Source organism: Argentina anserina, chromosome 1 (genome assembly GCF_933775445.1).
Source record: "Argentina anserina chromosome 1, drPotAnse1.1, whole genome shotgun sequence".
NCBI lineage: Eukaryota > Viridiplantae > Streptophyta > Magnoliopsida > Rosales > Rosaceae > Argentina > Argentina anserina.
In genome coordinates, this window is record NC_065872.1 from 11,740,301 (window position 1) to 11,759,406 (window position 19,106).

Consider the following 19,106-nt stretch of genomic DNA (forward strand, 5'->3'; position numbering starts at 1 on the left):
AGTAAAAATCATGGCAGATCAACATAAAATGTGGCAACTAATGGTACTTAAACATGTATTTGAATTTCGTTAAGTTATGTGTTTTTATTCTTATGAGATTGTGGAAATGAGATGTTCCATATAAATTTCTATATTTATTCTGTTAGTTTAACAAGTGCTAGGGTAAAAATAGAAAATGAGATTGATCTAGGTTTTATCAGATTGTGGTCGACTGGTTGGCGGTAGTTCTTTAGTTTAGATAAGAGACACAAATTAAGGAGTATGGAGGGAAAATTGGCGCCAAAATTGGAATTGTTGGGTGTCTTTCTCAAGGTAAAGGGCGGGAAAAACATTGCTCCTCTCAGATGAGGTTAATTTTGTCTTTTAACCCTCTTTGTGGGCCTCACGTAACTGCCACGTCACCAAGATAACGGAAAAGTTTAAAAAAACTAACGGAAGTACTTCAATGATAGCAATACTAGAGTCTGAGTATCACATTGGTACGATTAAGAGTTGAGGTATCACATTGGTAGGTACACCAGAATTGAGGGACTGTTGGTGAAAAAAACTCTTTATTCTTCTCTTTCCTCCTCTCTCTTTCTCTCTCTCTCTCTCTATTCATTTTGTGCTTCCTCTGCGCGCACCTCCTTCCTCCCCGACTTTGTCTTTCTTCTTCCTTCTCCGGCCACTATATCTGCAAACCACCACCACCATCGAATTCACTACCCAAAACCAAGTCTTATCTGCCCCCATCGCCGTCTCTCCACCGCCTCTATCATCTGCTCCACTGCCCAGGTCCTCTCTCTCTCTCTCTCTCTCTCTCTCTCTCTATTTGAGGGGCATCTGACGGTGGATCGGGAGCCGCTGTCTCAGTAGATCTTCAGATTTCCGGCCGATTTGCTAGTTTCTCTGGTTTTGTTGAATCAACGCCAGAGATTTTAAGAAGCTTCAGGATGCAAGGATCTATACTTGCAATGGCCTAATGATGCACACAAAAGAAGGTATATAGCGAATTCGCCTCTGTTTTTTCAACACGGTATAAGTTTCGAGTTGAATTTTCTGATTGTGGTTGTTGTTTGGCAGAACTTGACAGGAATCAAAGGTTTATCTGGGGCCAAAGTTGATAAGATTTGTGAGGCTGCCGAGAAGATAGTGGTTAGTGCTCGAAATTGCTATCTGAAAACGTGAAGAACTTCGTGATCGATCTTTGTTGTTTATATGTTTTTGTTTGGTTAATTACTGGTGTAGAGAGAAGCAGAGGAAAGAGGCTTCAAGGTTGCAAACAGTGAACATAAAAAGCTGACGGCGATGAACAAGCTTTTGATGGAGGAAAACGATAGGTTGCAGAAACAGGTGTCGCACTTGGTCTATGAAAACAATTACTTCCTCCAACAGACTCAAAATGTGTGTGAGCAAATTCAGGAAAAATATTTCCTTTTGTTTTGTCAAGGATAAGATGAAATTTTGATTAAAGATGCAATATTTAGTCGCATTAATCTCGGTGGTTCATGTTGGGGGTCTCTTTTTGTGTTGCAGACAACTCTGGCCACAACAGACACAAGTTGTGAATCAGTAGTGACAAGTGGTCAACACCATTCAGCATCCACCAAGGGATGGGGTAAGTGATTCTGTAGTGGTGGGGTTAATCATCATATGTAGAGTCACTTTCACTATGTGATTTTCTCTCTCTTTTTTTTAACACCTTGATGAGTTTCTTGGCTAGTTGTTGATTGTTCTTTGTGTTTCTGTACTAGAATTTATCCATTGCAGAGGAGACTTTAGCATAGTTTCTTTCACAGGATACTGGAACTGTTGTGGAGTGGGTCCAATTGCCTGGTATGAAGGTAACTTGTCCTTCCTCTTCTTCCTTTTGCCTTTGGATATTTCATTTTCGATCTTATGTGACATTCAAGAAGAGTTCTAACCTTGTAAGCAACATTCAACCTCACCATCTTAATTGATGGTCATACCAATCTTTGCCTTTTCTTTTTGCTCCCCCCCATCATTCTAATATTTTTCTTCAATGGAGGAAGGAGAATATTGGTTATGTGGAAAGAAAGGTGCAGGCTTTAAAAGTGCTCTGCTAAGTGTGAACTCTTGGTTATTAAAAAGTTTATTTCTTTTAATTAAAATTGATGAATGTTTGCAAAAATATAAGTAATTAAAAGTTGGCTGTGATTCCAAATTCCATATATTATTGATTTTGATCTGAAACAGCCTGGTCCCCGGATCCCATTGGAATCGTTGCTATTTCTCACGGTTGCACCGTGCGTGCGGCCTGGTGGGTCTTGAACCTACATGGGTGAGTTCTTGTCCACCTTGGTCTGGTAATTAAACTAGTAACTTATTAATCTTGCTGCAGTAATTTCTGAAGATTGATCAATGATTGTTGTGAAAATGCATACAAGTCCAGACACAGCTTGCTCACACTCTGCTTAACTACAAAGCTTTGTCTTTGCCTCAAGTTAGGATTGTCTTAACATTCTGGAAATCATGCCATCATTATGCAAAGTTTCGTTGTGGTGTTTCTTTAGAAGTTTTGCGTTTGAGTACTGAAATGTTAAGTTTATGTTGACTGTGAATTTCTGTCATCTTACAAATACTCAGTTTGGTTTAAAGAGAAATTATAGGCTCCAATATGAATCATGGTAACCAAAAAAGTGGTAATTGTGGGTTTTGGACTGCTGCAATGCCTTGCCAAGTGAAGTGGAATGACATTATTGCTTTTTCAAAATTTGCATCCCATATATATCTGGTCTTTTTAGCATAATAATCTAGCAGCAAGCCTCAGATTTCCTTACTGAAATCTGCAGTTTTATTCAAATATCATGTTCTATACATCAAGCCTTACTGACTGCTTGTATTATACTTTTCAGCTTCCTACTCACATGCATGGAGGGAATGGAAAGGTTGCTTACATTGATACTGAGGGAACTTTGTATCCTTTTATCTGTCCTTACCAACTATTGTTTTCAATAGCATTTTAGCAACGTAGTATGATCAATAATTATCTTCATCAATTATCACCAATATAAGAATGTTTTCTTCTTAACCAAGTGCGCTTGCAGCCGGCCTGAGCGAATTATACCTATAGCTGAAAGATTCGGTTTGGACCCAAGAGTTGTTCTCGACAATGTAATTATTGATCTCTATATACACTTTCAGTTGAAGAAATGATAGCACCCGATCTCAAGTTGTTGATATGCACAAGTCTCAGTTTCTTTGATCTTGACATTTTAACTTAGTCATTACAGCCGTTGCCTACATCAGGAGCATTGTACAGTGTAAATTTTTGGATATGCATAGATGTAAATGGACTACTAACTAAGTTTGATTTTTTATACTTTGGCTAACTATGAACTGATATGGTTGTAGAAACTTATTACTTGAATAGAAATTAACATGGATAAAGTACAATTTCGTTAAGCCACAATGAAATAGAGGGTGTCAACTAGAAATTGAAATTTCAAAGATAAAATTAAAGTGACAGATGATATGAAAAGAAATCAGTTATAGGGAGAATCAGGTAGAACACAATACACTAACAGATTCAACATCATTATTATTTACATTTCATGATTTAATACAAATTGCAGTATTCCAATCAAAACTAGGGTACCAGAATTCATCAAAAACTGCAATTCAAAACCTTGCATACATAAATAAATGCCATCATGCAAAAATAAATACCATTACTGTAGTGCCTGCACCTAGCAAGCACCTTACTCTAGCAGGTATTTTGAAAATATCTAATTTGCAAGCCATATTTTTGACGCACTGACAATGAATTTTTTTATTACTTTCAAAACTAAAAGCTTACAGTATTGTATCAATAAGATGAAATTGAAATCTCATGGACCCAACAATAAGAGAAACATGTGTATCAAACTTTCCCCTCACAAATGAGAGTTAAACACTAGGACAAAAAACTAGCAAAATTGTTCACATATTACTCTTTTTGAGAAGAAACTGTTCACCTATAACTCACTTGGGAAACCATGAACAAGTGGAGAGCTAGACCTGTAATACCAAGAAACTGGCATTATGTCCAATGATCTGGTTTATGCTTCTTCCATTTCGAAATCTGCATATACAAATAAGATAATGTCAATGAAAAATATGAATACATATATTTTTATCAAGTTAACTTTGTATATGGGAATAAGTATTCAACCATGGCAAATAGAATTGGTCACTGAAATCCACGCGTGATATTTAACATGTTAGTTTTGATAACATCATAAATCCATGAAGCACAATTACAAACATGATATACCTGACAAACTATGTGAAGGAGATTGGAAGAAACTGATGTAAAGAAATTGTTTGATTACTGGCTTGATATTTTATATATTGTCACCCCCTGTATTAATTCAATATTGCTCACTTAACCCTGTCATCAACTATAAACTGCATATGCACATAGTACCAATGAATGGTTAAGACATTTAGAGAACAATAATCATAATTAACATGTAAATTAGGTTTGATGATATATTGCAAGTAACAGATTTAATGATGTACATTAAGGTGATGAGTAAAACAAAGCTTCAATACTTGGCTTTGTTTCAGAGATATGCAATTGATTATAAAATTTGCTATCAACTTCAACATAGAACAACAACTGTTGATAGTCGAATGGAGTTGATAAATGTGGAAGTTCTAGTTTGATTTTACATTGTGACTACTAGTTTTAATTCCATTGTATATTTCAAACACCAAAAAGCAGATGCAAGCATTACACTTGTTAAAAGTCTGATATGGTAAACCAGCAGGTTTGCAGGAAGTAATATGCAGGGGTCATTATCAACCTAAAACGACAGAAGCAAATTCAGATGCAGATGCCTAAAGGCTAAAAGTTGAATGCTAAAAGAAAACCGAGAAATTCACCTGTAAAAAAAATCCCCTTATTGATCTGTTTAGTTATTTGTGATCATCTATTCATCTTCAAGGCTAAAACCAGAAGCCACAGGGACAACAACATTGTCGATTATCAATACAAATCTCGTAGCCCATAACAACCTAATGCACCAATACCATTGTCGAGGAGAGCATTACATGAATGCAATTACTATAACACATCTCAGAGGATAACGATCTTCAATGTAAACGAATTCGTATTTGCCTACACCAAACAATCAAAGCAATTGGTTTACTACTAACCTTTACATAGAGACCCCGATCACAGTGGAGTCGAGACAAATTGAAGAAAGAGATCCCGACACACTGGCGGATTTTGCAAAAGTAACAAGTGAGGAGGTTCTGGTAACAGGGACGGTGGAGCCACCTACTCACTAGTCTCCCACAATTGTAATTCATGGCTTCCGCAATTCCACATATGAAACTATCCCTAGGACTAGGTTTACACTTTACTCTTAAAACGATTTAAATCCACAGCCAAATCTTCTCCCCCACACCTCGCCCCTCGTCTTACTGTCCTCGATCCCAGTTATTAACCCCCTCCAGTCGGCTCGCACATGCTGCGCCGACAGAAAACAACCATTCAAGGTTTGAGGACGAGGCACCCCACGTGGGGCGAAATTTTTTGGTCCCAACCAATCACAGCGTGCCACGTAATACGACAAAAAAAGACTCCTTCAGGTAACGGTGCATTCCAGCCGTTGCCTTTTTTGTGGGGGAATGACTTATTATTAGTTTGTGGGTTTTGGGTTGTGATGGTGGAGTCCTAGAGGGGTTTGGTTTTGGCACTAGGGAAAGTTGTGAGCAGTAAGGGATGTGCTCTTGACGTCTTGACTCGTACTTGTGTTTGGGTATTTGTCAACTGATTGAGAAGAGCATGACGTTTGAAATGAGGAAGTTGAATTGTAAGGAATTTGAATTATCGAATTTAAATCTTAAAGTATGAGTGGTATCGTTGTACCGTTGTACTGAAATTTGGTTGCAGAGAGGAACTATAGAGGGAGAAAGAGCAGAGAGGAAGAACCGAGTAAGAGAAAAGGAAAGGGAGAGAGGGTACTTTCGGAAGAGAAGTGAAAGAAAGGTTAAGAGAATAATTTAAAAATACAAAGGGTGTGTAGTTTGTAAAAAAAAGGTGTGTAAATTTCAGCACCCTTTACTTATGACATGTTTACAAGTTTATACAAAATTGTCCTTAAAGTGGTAACTTAGTTCTACACGTACAGTATATGTATAAAATGAATGTAGTAATTTTGTTGTTAGTGTTGTACATTTTGGTGTAGTTGAATTGAAAATTTATTATAATTCGTTGTAAATTGAGGATGTGATGTACGTTCGAGTACCATAGACAACCCCTAGTGGTCAAGTAGTGGTGGAAAATGGTATGGGTCAAACTCATATGTAACGTGCCAGTTAATAACCATAATGCTCTCTCCTCTGTATCTAATAGACTTGACTCACAATCCTTTTGGATTAGGGTCTTGATGCACTCAATAGTCAATAGGCATAGTCTTCATCCAATATGGAAGCTTTGCAGTATTAATTGCTTTCTGCACCATTGCACCAATTTGTTCAGATATATGGCCTCGAACTAATCTACCTAGTAAGATGAGATGTAATTGATCTCGTATTTCACCAATGAAGTTGAGATAAATTAACGCCTGGGATACATCCATCAGCTCGGTTCGATATTCATGCTTAACTGTTTCAGATTTTCGGTTTTAATGTCCCTCAAGTCTTCACTAGATTTTGTTCAAGATAGTGAACATAACCTGTTTCAAAAGGGTCATTATGCATTTGTTGATCAGTCTCGTTCACACGGTCAGCTACTTATCGTAGAATTCATGTTTAATCACTATTGGATGTAAATCAAATGATTGAAAACAAAATAATTCAATTTTAAAATTTTTTTTCTCACCCTTAAATTTACATCAAATAGTAGTTAAGCATGAATTCAACTGGCTATGTGAACATAATTGATTTGTTGATAGTTTGACACTATGACACAACATTAAGTTGATGAAGTATAATAAGAGAAGCCTAGTTGTCCCAAACATCGGCGGACCCAGAGGGGGGCTAGGGAGGGCAGCTGCCTCCACTGAATTTTTTCAAACCTGCTGCATAAACTTGTTCTCAGCCTTGATATATGACATTGTCTTCAAACCTTTTGTCATAATAATGACCCCACTCCACTAATATATTCCCCATACGAACATTCTTCTACTCAAAATGCATGAGTTTATATACTAAACATTATTGGCGCACGTATATTCAACAAAATCTAAATGTTACAGATTTTCATTGTGAAATCAAAAAATTTCGCCCCCTCTCATATTTAATTCTACATCCGCCACTCGTCCCAAACACGAAACATCGATATCACTATTATATACAACCATGTTCCCCCCTAATCCATGCAGCACCAAACGTGGCTCAAAACTTGGAGCAGCCTGAGGCGGCCTACTTGTTAGGATTGCAGAGTATATTAGAGAAGGGTCATCATGTAATTTCATTATTTCAGTTCTATATGTACTTTTATAAGGGCAACTTTAACCATAAGTTTTATTTGGAGGAGCTATTCTCATTTTAACACCCTCTTAATTCACTATTCATGAATCATATGATACTCATCTCCAACAATAGGTACTTATTTGGAAGAGCTATATACATTATTCTTGATTAAAATATAGTATGAATGTAACTATAAAATTACCAAAACGTAAACTTTCATCTCTCTAGCCCAACTCCACTGATGTGGGTCCATTATATTGTGTAAGTCTTGGTCTTGGTTTTTGCTTAAGAATAGAACTACAAATAGGTCCGAGACTTATAATTATAAGACCAAAGGCAGATTATAGAGCAGACGTCCGTAACCCGCCCTTAAAGTGCGGACGATCCGATTTCGGTGACGGCAGGCTGCAACGGTGCAGCGGACCGGCATAGGCGCACTACCCATTTTCCAACGATCTTGCCTGTGCCGGCTGTAGCTCAATCGGAGACCTACGGCGGCTGGAATATATAAAAATCAATTTATGAGTTTATTCCAGCGACTTTGCGATTCCGGCTGCCGATAGAGCTCCGTCGGACACAGATGGGATCGCCCCACTGTGGTGAGTCCAGCTGTGCCCCTCCGCTGCGCCTCGCCGTTTCCGGAATCGGGACATCCACACTTGCATCCACTCTCGATCCTCTCTCTATAAGACTAATTTTTTTTTCGGCTTGTTGGAGATCAAATGTCCTATAATAGGACCAAATATGAGTTATCACTCCACCGTTGGAGTTGTCCTAAACCTACACTTTATTATCAGAATGTTCACAATGTAGTCCATAATTCTCTCTACGTTTCCTTCGTTCTTCTTCGTTTGCTTTTCAATTTCAATAAATCCATGAATGTTATCAATACTAAAAGTCAAGTCAGTTTGAGGCAAGTCAGGAAACCACATGGTGTATAGTTGTATACCGTGTATTGCAGTCCTGAGCGACAAAAGACCCTTATAATAACACACGTTTCTCAAGTTCCGGCTAACTTATAAGAGATGTTTATACTATTGTAGCTAGCTAGCTGAGACTTGCCAACATCAAGTAGAAGTTAGCATCCTATTTTATAATAGCTTCGCACACAAGTTATTAACAGTATTGGATTAGATTGATTAGGGGGAATCATTAGAACGAATGACACTCTTCTGATGAACAACCATTATAATTAAGAAGCCGGCATGAAAAGACTTAATAAGCTTAATTAAGAAATGCCTCTAGTACTGGCTGAACCTTCAATTATGTAGGCAGCTAGATGATCGATCATAAATTCTTTTATTATCCAATTTGGAAAGCTAGACCAGATGCACACAGCCACCATGAACACGGTTGCCTGCGGTGGCTGAGCTCATAAATATATGTTGAAGAAAATAATGTCAAACCTACTGCGTTGGCAGCAAGAGACCGGCATGAAATCCTCCGCAGGAAGTGTTCAACTGATCAACGTCGTTTGGATCTCTAACCAGCCGTTATCTCCCACAATTTGTCCGTCATGGTACATTCCGCGAGGCATTTTTGTCGTTCCCGTCCAATTGGAAGAGACTTCCTTATTATTAGGACAATATATTAGACTGGCATTTGCAACTAGAGGGTGATAATTACACTGCCAACGGTCCCTGGGGTACTCATGCAAGCCTCCTTGCTTCATAAGTTGTTGAATTAAAATATAATTTGCTAGCTCTTGCTTAGCTAACTGTTTGCTATGGTTGAGTTTGATTTTCGTTTTGACACATTTGCTATTGCTTTTCCAAATGGTCGCTTCGATACGAAGCAATTTAACCTTACAAAGTGAGGAAGAAGCCCATCGGGCAATACATATCAACGAGAAATTTAAGTTGGAGTGTAATCATGGAATAATGGATAGTTGCCGGATTGGATTGGTGTGAAGAAAGAAGGAAACGCGTAATAATCATTATTCAAGCAAAGACATAATAGAAGAAGCCACAATAGATAATTGAGGCACACGAAGACTTACTATTAGAAAACATAAAATTCTATGATGCACAGCTGTATGACATACATCAGCAACATTCACCACACATTCACATCACCACCCCACGTGCATCAACATCTTCACCCTTTATTTATTGTTTGATCCAGCTTTACAAAGGGCCAGAAATAGGAAGTCTATTAAGGGAAAGAAAAGAAACAGTAAAGGGACTAGTTGACCGGTCATTTCACTAAATGATCATTTTTTTGGTATTTTAAAGGGATAGCTCATTCACTAACTTTTTAATTATATTTTCACATCTCCACCTTTTAACTTTAAGAGTCTAATGTGTAGATCACATCTGTAAAATTTCAGCCAAAATAGTGATCGTTAAGGTATCAAACTTGGTGAAAACAATAGATGTACAAAATCTGTCTAACCGGAATCGTTCATATTTATAAGTTTAAATTTCAATTTTGAATGCCTTAAACACCTCCATTTTGGCTGAAATTTACAAAGGTGATCTATACATTAGACTCTAGAAGTTGAACGGTGGAGATATAAAAATATAATCGAGAAGTTGGTCAAGTGACCTATCTTTTTTTTAAACAAAAAAAAAGAAGTGGAATGGGTCCTCTATATATATAATTGCGCATGTTGGAAAATAACTTCAATTTACAGATTCGGTGAATCTGGCATCAAGCGCCTAACACCGTTTCTTCTTACTTGTTCAATACTTCAAAGTTCAAATGTACGTGTTGGTCTCTCGGAAGACTTGTGACCTAGGCCTAGTTAAGAAGAATCTGAAGACTCTTCAATTAATAAGCATTAGTGCATTACAAGTTGGTGATACTTTCCACACCAACCCAACTAGTATACGTCTTGTTCACAATATATATCCAGTATATAAAGACCAGGTTGTTGATCAGAGCAACACGTACACTCACTACATTGCATCTACTTCACTAGCATTCACCGGTTCACCCAAAAAACAGAGAGGGCCGTTTTCATGGAGTCTTCTTCTCCAACTAATTTTCCCAGATGGGTTCCAAGCCCCTCAAGATCACAACTACCGACTGCAGAAGACCCCGATGTGAAGACAAATGCGAATCATAATCATCATGATTCTGCAGACTTATCATCTTCTAGCTTGGATAGGATTTTCCCATTTAATGATGGATTCAAAAACCCTACTCTTGCTAGTGCTTCTGCGGTTGAAAGGTCACTTGAAATTGAAACTGCTCATTTAAAAAGCAGCCCTAGCCTTGGTGCTGCCGGAAGTGCTCATTTCAAAACCAGCCCTGGTGGTGCCGGTAGTGTTTCTTTGGTATGGGAGGACTTGTGGGTCGGAGTAACTAACGGGAGAAGCGGGCAGAGAATGATTTTGCAGGGGCTTACTGGGTTTGCTCAACCTGGTGAGGTCTTGGCTATCATGGGTCCTTCTGGCTGTGGCAAGTCTACCCTTTTGGATGCTTTGGCTGGTAATAATTCTAATCCCTTTCATTTTTCTATTTTTCGGATTGAACGAGTTCAAAATTAATGGCTCAAATTTGACGAGCCTGGCCATGCATGGGATGCATGGTGGGTTTTATTGCGTCATTGCGATGTACTTACTTTTACATCAATAAATTAACAGTTCGACACAATATATACCAAAATCTCGGTGATTTAAATCCTTCATGCATTTACCTTAATTTAATAATTTTCTCGCTAAAAGTTGAAACAATAATATATGCAGGAAGGCTAAGTTCAAGCACGAAACAGAGAGGGGATATCCTAATCAACGGACGCAGAGAACCACTTGCCTTCGGAACCTCGGTAAGTTGAAACAATATCCCAACTAATAAATATGTCATTTTAAAGTTATACAATAATAAACATTTCTCATAACACATATCCTCTCATTGGTACGTATAGGCTTATGTGACACAAGACGACACACTTATGACAACCTTAACAGTAAGGGAAGTTGTGTATTACTCGGCGCAGCTCCAACTGCCCAACTCCATGTCGAAAGAAGAGAAGAAGGAAAGAGCAGAGACGACAATAAGGGAGATGGGTCTGCAAGACTCCATGGACACGAGAATAGGAGGTTGGAGCAGAAGAGGTCTTAGTGGTGGACAAAAAAGAAGAGTTAGCATCTGTATTGAAATCTTGACTCGTCCCAAGCTTCTCTTCCTTGATGAGCCTACTAGTGGTCTAGACAGTGCAGCATCTTACCATGTCATGAACCGCATAGTTAAGCTGGCTCACCGCGATGGACGAACAGTTATTGCTTCAATTCATCAACCTAGCAGTGAAGTCTTTGAGCTTTTCCAAAACCTCTGCCTTCTATCATCTGGTAGAACAGTCTATTTTGGACGTGCTTCGAAGGCAGAACAGGTATAATTTACCTAGCCTTCCTTGTAGAGAACATATATATCATTCTTACTTTGATTAGCATACAGCTTATATTTTTTTTATAACCTCTTTGGTGCAGTTCTTTGCTTCAAATGGCTTCCCATGTCCATCTCTGAGAAACCCGTCTGATCATTATCTTAGAACAATTAACAAGGACTTCGATATTGTAAGTTCATTTGTATATACCGTCCTATCTATATGAAGATCACCTTCGAGGTTGTCGGTAGAAAATATTGCTTGATATATCATCCACTATCGAAAAGTAACTTGATTAATTACTGCAATTAGGACGTTGAACAAGGACATGATGGCAGCATAAGCACTGAGGAAGCAATCAATACTCTCATAAGATCATACAAGTCTTCAAATACTTTTGAGGAAGTTCAGCACAGGGTAGCTGAGATCTGCATACAGGTTATTCAATAATATTACTCTTGATTAAAATGATCCATATCCAATTTTCAACATTATAAGTATACACAAAAGAAAACAAAAAACGCTAACAATTACATTATTGTTTTTGAAATAATGTAGAATGGTGGAGTTCTAGAGAAGGGAAGCCAGGCCAACTTCATAACTCAATGCTCCGTTTTGATAAGGAGATCATTTGTCAACATGTATCGAGATCTAGGCTACTACTGGCTTCGCCTTGCAATTTACATCGCCTTGTGCTTATGTGTAGGGACTATTTTCTATGACATCGGCTTCAGCTTTGGGTCGATACAGGTAAGTCGGTGGAACTATCATTGAGATTTGTTTGCAAATGTTGTATTACAGTGCCCAATATAATACAGTAACTATAAAATGAATGCCTTTTCTTCAGGCTAGAGGATCCATGCTCATGTTCATAGCAGCATTTTTAACATTCATGGCAATTGGTGGATTCCCATCTTTTGTTGAAGACATGAAGGTTGGTATTCAAGCAATATATATTATTCACTGTATGCATATATATTATTTGGTTCATGATTTTTGACCCCTTTTACTCTGTCACAAACCAGATATTCGGGAGAGAAAGATTAAACGGGCACTATGGTGTTGCTGCATATGTGGTTGGGAACACATTTTCTTCCATTCCCTACTTGGTAATGATATCTTTAATTCCTGGAGCATTAGCCTATTTCCTTGTCGGCCTTCAGAAGAGCTTTGAGCACTTCGCCTATTTTGCATCGGTGCTCTTCGTGTGCATGATGATGGTTGAGAGCCTAATGATGATTGTGGCGAGCATTGTGCCCGATTTCCTCATGGGGATCATCACAGGTGCTGGGATTCAAGGAGTAATGATGTTGAATGGAGGTTTCTTCCGATTACCAAATGATCTTCCGAAGCCCTTCTGGAGATACCCCATGTACTACATTGCATTCCACAAGTATGCAAATCAAGGTTTCTTCAAAAATGAGTTTGAAGGACTCACATTCCCCAACAACCAAGCAGGAGGGCCTCCCACTATTACTGGTGTTGAAATATTGAAAGATACTTGGCAAGTGGAGATGGGTTATTCCAAATGGGTTGATCTTGCCATTTTGTTTGGAATGGTAATTGTTTACAGGCTTATGTTCTTGGGAATCATCAAGCTAAATGAAAAGGTTGTGCCAATGATCAAAGCTCGTCTGATTGGTGTTAGCAAGCTCTCTCAACCGATCACTATTAAGGATGCATCCTAGGCGTGTAATTAAGCAATATGTTGTTCAGTTTTGTTCAAATGAAGAGGATCGAGTGTACGTAGTATATATCGAAGTTATATAAGGCCATGTATACAACGTTCAAGTACTCAACTATGGTTGAATCTTGAAGTGACTTGGACGAAAGATTATATATCTATTGTAGTGGAATGGTGTGGTATGATGAATAAATGATTTGGGCTTCTGAATGTGTTTTATGTTGCACTATGGAAGGCAGCAGAATGAAATGAAAGCTCATTATGTAATTTCTTGTCACATGTGTCGTATGATAAATAACAATGTAATGTCTTAGATCGATACTTATTGTGTTGTACCTATAGAATCATGTATTGTGCTGTGCACTGATCGGTCTACTCTACCAGCTGCTACATGGTGCATATGCCTTACATGTGTGCCATGTCACCCTGTTATCTATGTAACTATATATGTTGCGCTCTTGATAATCCTGTGTGGTATGATAAATAATAAATTAATAATGTAATGCCTTAGACACTTGTGTTGTACGTATAAAATCATGTATTGTGTCATCCTGTTATGTGTGTTGTGCTCTTGAACACTTGAAGCCATGATAAGCCATTTGCACACCTGAATCCTTAAACTAGGATTACATACGTACAAAACTATAAACTCAACCACATATGGTTATGTATCGTCTTGGATTAATCTAGCATCTATATGATGAAACCTGGAGATGTAATTAATCTGGCCACTCGATCACTAATTAACAATGCAACCATCAATAATATGATGAAATTCCAAATTTTAGCGCTTATATATGTTACATCCATTTTTCACATATTGTTTACTCGTTCAGATATTGTAATATATAGAAGTCTTTACTAAGTATTTTTGTTCGAGATTGTGAAAAAACCAATATCTACATGCAAGCCATAGCTTGTGATTTCGAGAATATTTTCTGTTTATTATGTACAGAAATTTTCAATTGTTTGTACTATATAGTGGCATTATGAATGCCTTAATTGATATATATGGATTTGAGTAGAGGCTGCTCCTTGATCAGAAAGATTGAAAGAAAAAGAAACCAATTAAGTGACCTAGTCTTCTGCAATGCATACGCCAAATTAACACGAAACATCACTATACATTACAATTAATAATCCTACTCCCTAATCCCATGTTGAACCGAACATGGCTCGATCAAAACTTGGTGCAGCATACGGCAGCCAACTTAAGTCTAGGAAAGTCTTAGAAAACGTGAAAGTGTACACTGTACAGCGCAGTTCTGAGCGATAAACGGCCCCTATGATAACAAACACTAATCAACACCTGCATTATAAGAGATTATAATATATCTTAATAATCTTATAACAGCTAATTAGAAGTTATCATTATATCTTAATTAATAATCTTATAACAGCTTCACTTATAAAACGTACTGATACAGATGAAAGCGCGGAGTAACCTTACCTATAATTAACGACTTGATCGATTTGAATTATCAGGGGGATCATTAAAATAAAATTAATTGAATTCCATAGTCGTACAACCATTTTTTATATAAAGCCGCCATGAACAGGCTGCGGTGGCTCAGCTCTTAAGTCTGTCATGGCAAGAACGTGAAATTTTAAGTAAGCTAAGGCAGGTTCAGAGGCTTCTGGAATGTCTTTAATACTGGAAACCTCCAACCAAGTAGGCAACTTATCATCATAAAGTAATATCCAACTTGCTAGTTATATGCTAGACCAGGTACTCAGAGCAGCCATGAACCCGTACAGCTGCGGCGGCTGAGCTCATAAGTTTTAAACAACAACACATCAAACTTACGGTTACGGATTAAGCGGCATGAAATCCTGCACAAACAAGTGATCAACAAATTTCAAATCTCTTAACTTTTAATTAACTAACACGCACCGTCTCTTCTGTTCGATCAATTGTTTAGGTCTCTTGCAGACTTCTCTCCCAAACTTATGACCTAAGTCAGTTCAAAATTAGGTTTCAGTAAACTCTTCATTTAATACTGGTTGGTGAGTAGAACCGTAGAACAGCACAGATACATGAACATGACTGATGTGATCAATAATATCCAAATTAGTACTATGGTCATAATTAATGATCGGCTTTGCAACTAGTGTAATCAATAATATCCAACAGATGTATATAAGCTAGATCAGGTTCGAGAGTGAGTAAGACTTTGCAACTCTTTCCCTACACCAAGAGACAGAGAAAGCCTTTTCCATGGAGTCTTCTTCTCCAGCAAGTTTCCCCAGATGGGTACCAAGCCCAAGCCCCTCAAGATCACTATTAACACCTGTGAAAGACCCTAGGGATGAGGCAACTGCGAATCATAATCGTCATGATTCTGCAGGCGGCACATCCTTATCATGTTCTAGCTTGGAAAGAATTTTCCCATTTAGCACTGGATCCAAAGGCACTGCTCTTGCTGCTGCTTCTGCGGTTGAAAGGTCACTTGAAATTGAAACTGCTCATTTTAAAAGCAGCCCAAGCCTTGGTGCTGCCGGAAGTGCTCATTTCAAAACCAGCCCTGGTGGTGCCGGTAGTGTTTCTTTGGTATGGGAGGACTTGTGGGTCGGAGTAGCTAATGGGAGAAGCGGGCAGAGAATGATTTTGCAGGGGCTTACTGGGTTTGCTCAACCTGGTGAGGTATTGGCTATCATGGGTCCTTCTGGCTGTGGCAAGTCTACCCTTTTGGACGCTTTGGCAGGTAAATAATTCAAATCTCTTGTTCGTTTTTCAATATTTTTGGATTGAACCAGTTCAAAATTAATGGCTCATACTCTTTTTATTCAAAGAAATATTATAGTATTTTTTTTAGGGAACCCATGCTCTTTCGATCTGAAAGATATTGGAAATAACATGTGTTATATATCTGGACAAAGAAAAAATCAAATTCAAATTCAGTTGCTAATATTTACCGAAATCTCTTACCCTGATTTAGAGACTTCATGCATTTACCTTAATTTGCTCGCCAAAACTTGAAATGTATGCAGGAAGACTAAATTCAAGCACGAAACAGAGAGGGGATATCCTAATCAACGGACGCAGAGAACCACTTGCCTTCGGAACCTCGGTCAGTAAACAATATTCCAACAAATTAATTCATTTCAAAGTTATGCATTAATAAACATTTCTTATAACTCATATAATCTCGTCATCTTAAATTCAATTGTTCTTCTAATTGGTATAGGCTTATGTAACACAAGATGATACACTTATGACAACCTTAACAGTGAGGGAAGTTGTGTACTACTCGGCGCAACTCCAACTGCCGAACTCCATGTCGAAAGCAGAGAAAAAGGAAAGAGCAGAGACGACAATAAGGGAGATGGGTCTGCAAGACTCCATGGATACGAGAATAGGAGGGTGGAGCAGAAAGGGTCTTAGTGGTGGACAAAAAAGAAGAGTTAGCATCTGTATTGAAATCTTGACTCGTCCCAAGCTTCTGTTCCTTGATGAGCCTACTAGTGGACTAGACAGTGCAGCATCGTACCATGTCATGAACCGCATTGTTAAGCTGGCTCACCGCGATGGAAGGACAGTTATTGCATCAATTCATCAACCTAGCAGTGAAGTTTTTGAGCTTTTCCAAAACCTCTGCCTTCTATCATCTGGTAGAACAGTCTATTTTGGACGTGCTTCAGAGGCAGAACAGGTATAATTACCTACCCTTCCTTGTAGAGAACACATATATCATTCTTACTTTGATTAGCATACAGCTGATATGTTTTTAATAACCTCTTTGGTGCAGTTCTTTGCTTCAAATGGCTTCCCATGTCCATCTCTGAGAAACCCGTCTGATCATTATCTTAGAACAATTAACAAGGACTTTGATATTGTAAGTTCATTTGTATATACCGTCCTATCTATATGAAGATCACCTTCGAGGTTGTCGGTAGAAAATATTGCTTGATATATAATAGACACTATCGAAAAAGTAACTTGATTAATTACTGCAATTAGGACGTTGAACAAGGACATGATGGCAGCATAAGCACTGAGGAAGCAATCAATACTCTCATAAGATCATACAAGTCTTCAAATACTTTTGAGGAAGTTCAGCACAGGGTAGCTGAGATCTGCATACAGGTTATTCAATAATCTTACTCTTGATTAAAATGATCCATATCCAATTTTCAACATTATAAGTATACACAAAAGAAAACAAAAAACGCTAACAATTACATTATTGTTTTTGAAATAATGTAGAATGGTGGAGCTCTAGAGAAGGGAATCCAGGCCAACTTCATAACTCAATGCTCCGTTTTGATAAGGAGATCATTTGTCAACATGTATCGAGATCTAGGCTACTACTGGCTTCGCCTTGCAATTTACATCGCCTTGTGCTTATGTGTAGGGACTATTTTCTATGACATCGGCTTCAGCTTTGGGTCGATACAGGTAAGTCGGTGGAACTATCATTGAGATTTGTTTGCAAATGTTGTATTACAGTGCCCAATATAATACAGTAACTATAAAATGAATGCCTTTTCTTCAGGCTAGAGGATCCATGCTCATGTTCATAGCAGCATTTTTAACATTCATGGCAATTGGTGGATTCCCATCTTTTGTTGAAGACATGAAGGTTGGTATTCAAGCAATATATATTATTCACTGTATGCATATATATTATTTGGTTCATGATTTTGACCCCCTTTACTCTGTCACAAACCAGATATTCGGGAGAGAAAGATTAAACGGGCACTATGGTGTTGCTGCATATGTGGTTGGGAACACATTTTCTTCCATTCCCTACTTGGTAATGATATCTTTAATTCCTGGAGCATTAGCCTATTTCCTTGTCGGCCTTCAGAAGAGCTTTGAGCACTTCGCCTATTTTGCATCGGTGCTCTTCGTGTGCATGATGATGGTTGAGAGCCTAATGATGATTGTGGCGAGCATTGTGCCCGATTTCCTCATGGGGATCATCACAGGTGCTGGGATTCAAGGAGTAATGATGTTGAATGGAGGTTTCTTCCGATTACCAAATGATCTTCCGAAGCCCTTCTGGAGATACCCCATGTACTACATTGCATTCCACAAGTATGCAAATCAAGGTTTCTTCAAAAATGAGTTTGAAGGACTCACATTCCCCAACAACCAAGCCGGAGGGCCTCCCACCATTACTGGTGTTGAAATATTGAAAGATACTTGGCAAGTGGAGATGGGTTATTCCAAATGGGTTGATCTTGCCATTTTGTTTGGAATGGTAATTGTTTACAGGCTTATGTTCTTGGGAATCATCAAGCTAAATGAAAAGGCTGTGCCAATGATCAAAGCTCGTGTGATTGGTGTTAGCAAGCTCTCCAAACCGATCACTATTAAGGACGCATCCTAGTCCTCAGTGTGCTTACAAAACATGCAATTAATAGCTGTACGTACTATGTACTTATGTGTACGTAGTATCTAATAAGTAAAAATTGAGGGCTTGAAATATTGAGATGAGTTGGATGAAAAATAAATAATTATGGGTTATAATTAATATTTGCTGTTAAATTTTTGATTTGATAGATGTTTGGGCTCCTTGATGTTTTAGGTTTTAGGTTCTATTTTTTGAATTCTCAATGAAATGATACTCAACTATATATGTATATCAATTATATATATAAAACAGATAGAGACTATATACAGTTCATATTTAGAGTGAAGCTTAACTTTGGAATTTCAAAGTGAAGTTCCAATTTTGA

The 19,106-nt window shown here is 38.0% G+C and overlaps 3 protein-coding genes across 5 annotated transcripts; all 3 read left to right on the forward strand.

The window, feature by feature from the left end:
* The first annotated feature begins 601 nt into the window (after positions 1-601).
* Positions 602-3,180, forward strand: LOC126789826 (homeobox-leucine zipper protein ATHB-8-like). Of its 3 annotated transcripts, XM_050515886.1 has the most exons (8): positions 602-980; positions 1,063-1,134; positions 1,228-1,383; positions 1,516-1,597; positions 1,734-1,823; positions 2,197-2,281; positions 2,856-2,917; positions 3,048-3,180. In XM_050515886.1, the coding sequence occupies exons 3-8, from the start codon at positions 1,288-1,290 to the stop codon at positions 3,071-3,073; spliced, it is 441 nt and encodes a 146-aa protein (XP_050371843.1). In that variant the 5' UTR covers positions 602-980; positions 1,063-1,134; positions 1,228-1,287; the 3' UTR covers positions 3,074-3,180. The 3 variants fall into 3 exon arrangements, 2 of the variants coding, with proteins under 2 accessions (XP_050371843.1, XP_050371852.1); XR_007671631.1 differs by lacking the exon at positions 2,197-2,281; XM_050515895.1 differs by lacking the exons at positions 2,856-2,917; positions 3,048-3,180 and adding an exon at positions 2,342-2,847.
* Positions 3,181-10,320: 7,140 nt separating this feature from the next.
* Positions 10,321-13,742, forward strand: LOC126789704 (ABC transporter G family member 1-like). The gene is made up of 8 exons (XM_050515832.1): positions 10,321-10,842; positions 11,100-11,179; positions 11,279-11,743; positions 11,841-11,927; positions 12,050-12,175; positions 12,296-12,487; positions 12,585-12,671; positions 12,763-13,742. The coding sequence occupies exons 1-8, from the start codon at positions 10,371-10,373 to the stop codon at positions 13,423-13,425; spliced, it is 2,172 nt and encodes a 723-aa protein (XP_050371789.1). The 5' UTR covers positions 10,321-10,370; the 3' UTR covers positions 13,426-13,742.
* A 1,852-nt stretch (positions 13,743-15,594) lies between these two features.
* LOC126789688 (ABC transporter G family member 1-like) lies at positions 15,595-18,886 on the forward strand. The gene is made up of 8 exons (XM_050515831.1): positions 15,595-16,126; positions 16,413-16,492; positions 16,610-17,074; positions 17,171-17,257; positions 17,383-17,508; positions 17,629-17,820; positions 17,918-18,004; positions 18,095-18,886. Exons 1-8 carry the CDS (start codon positions 15,640-15,642, stop codon positions 18,755-18,757), a joined length of 2,187 nt encoding a protein of 728 aa, XP_050371788.1. The 5' UTR covers positions 15,595-15,639; the 3' UTR covers positions 18,758-18,886.
* Positions 18,887-19,106: the final 220 nt, after the last annotated feature.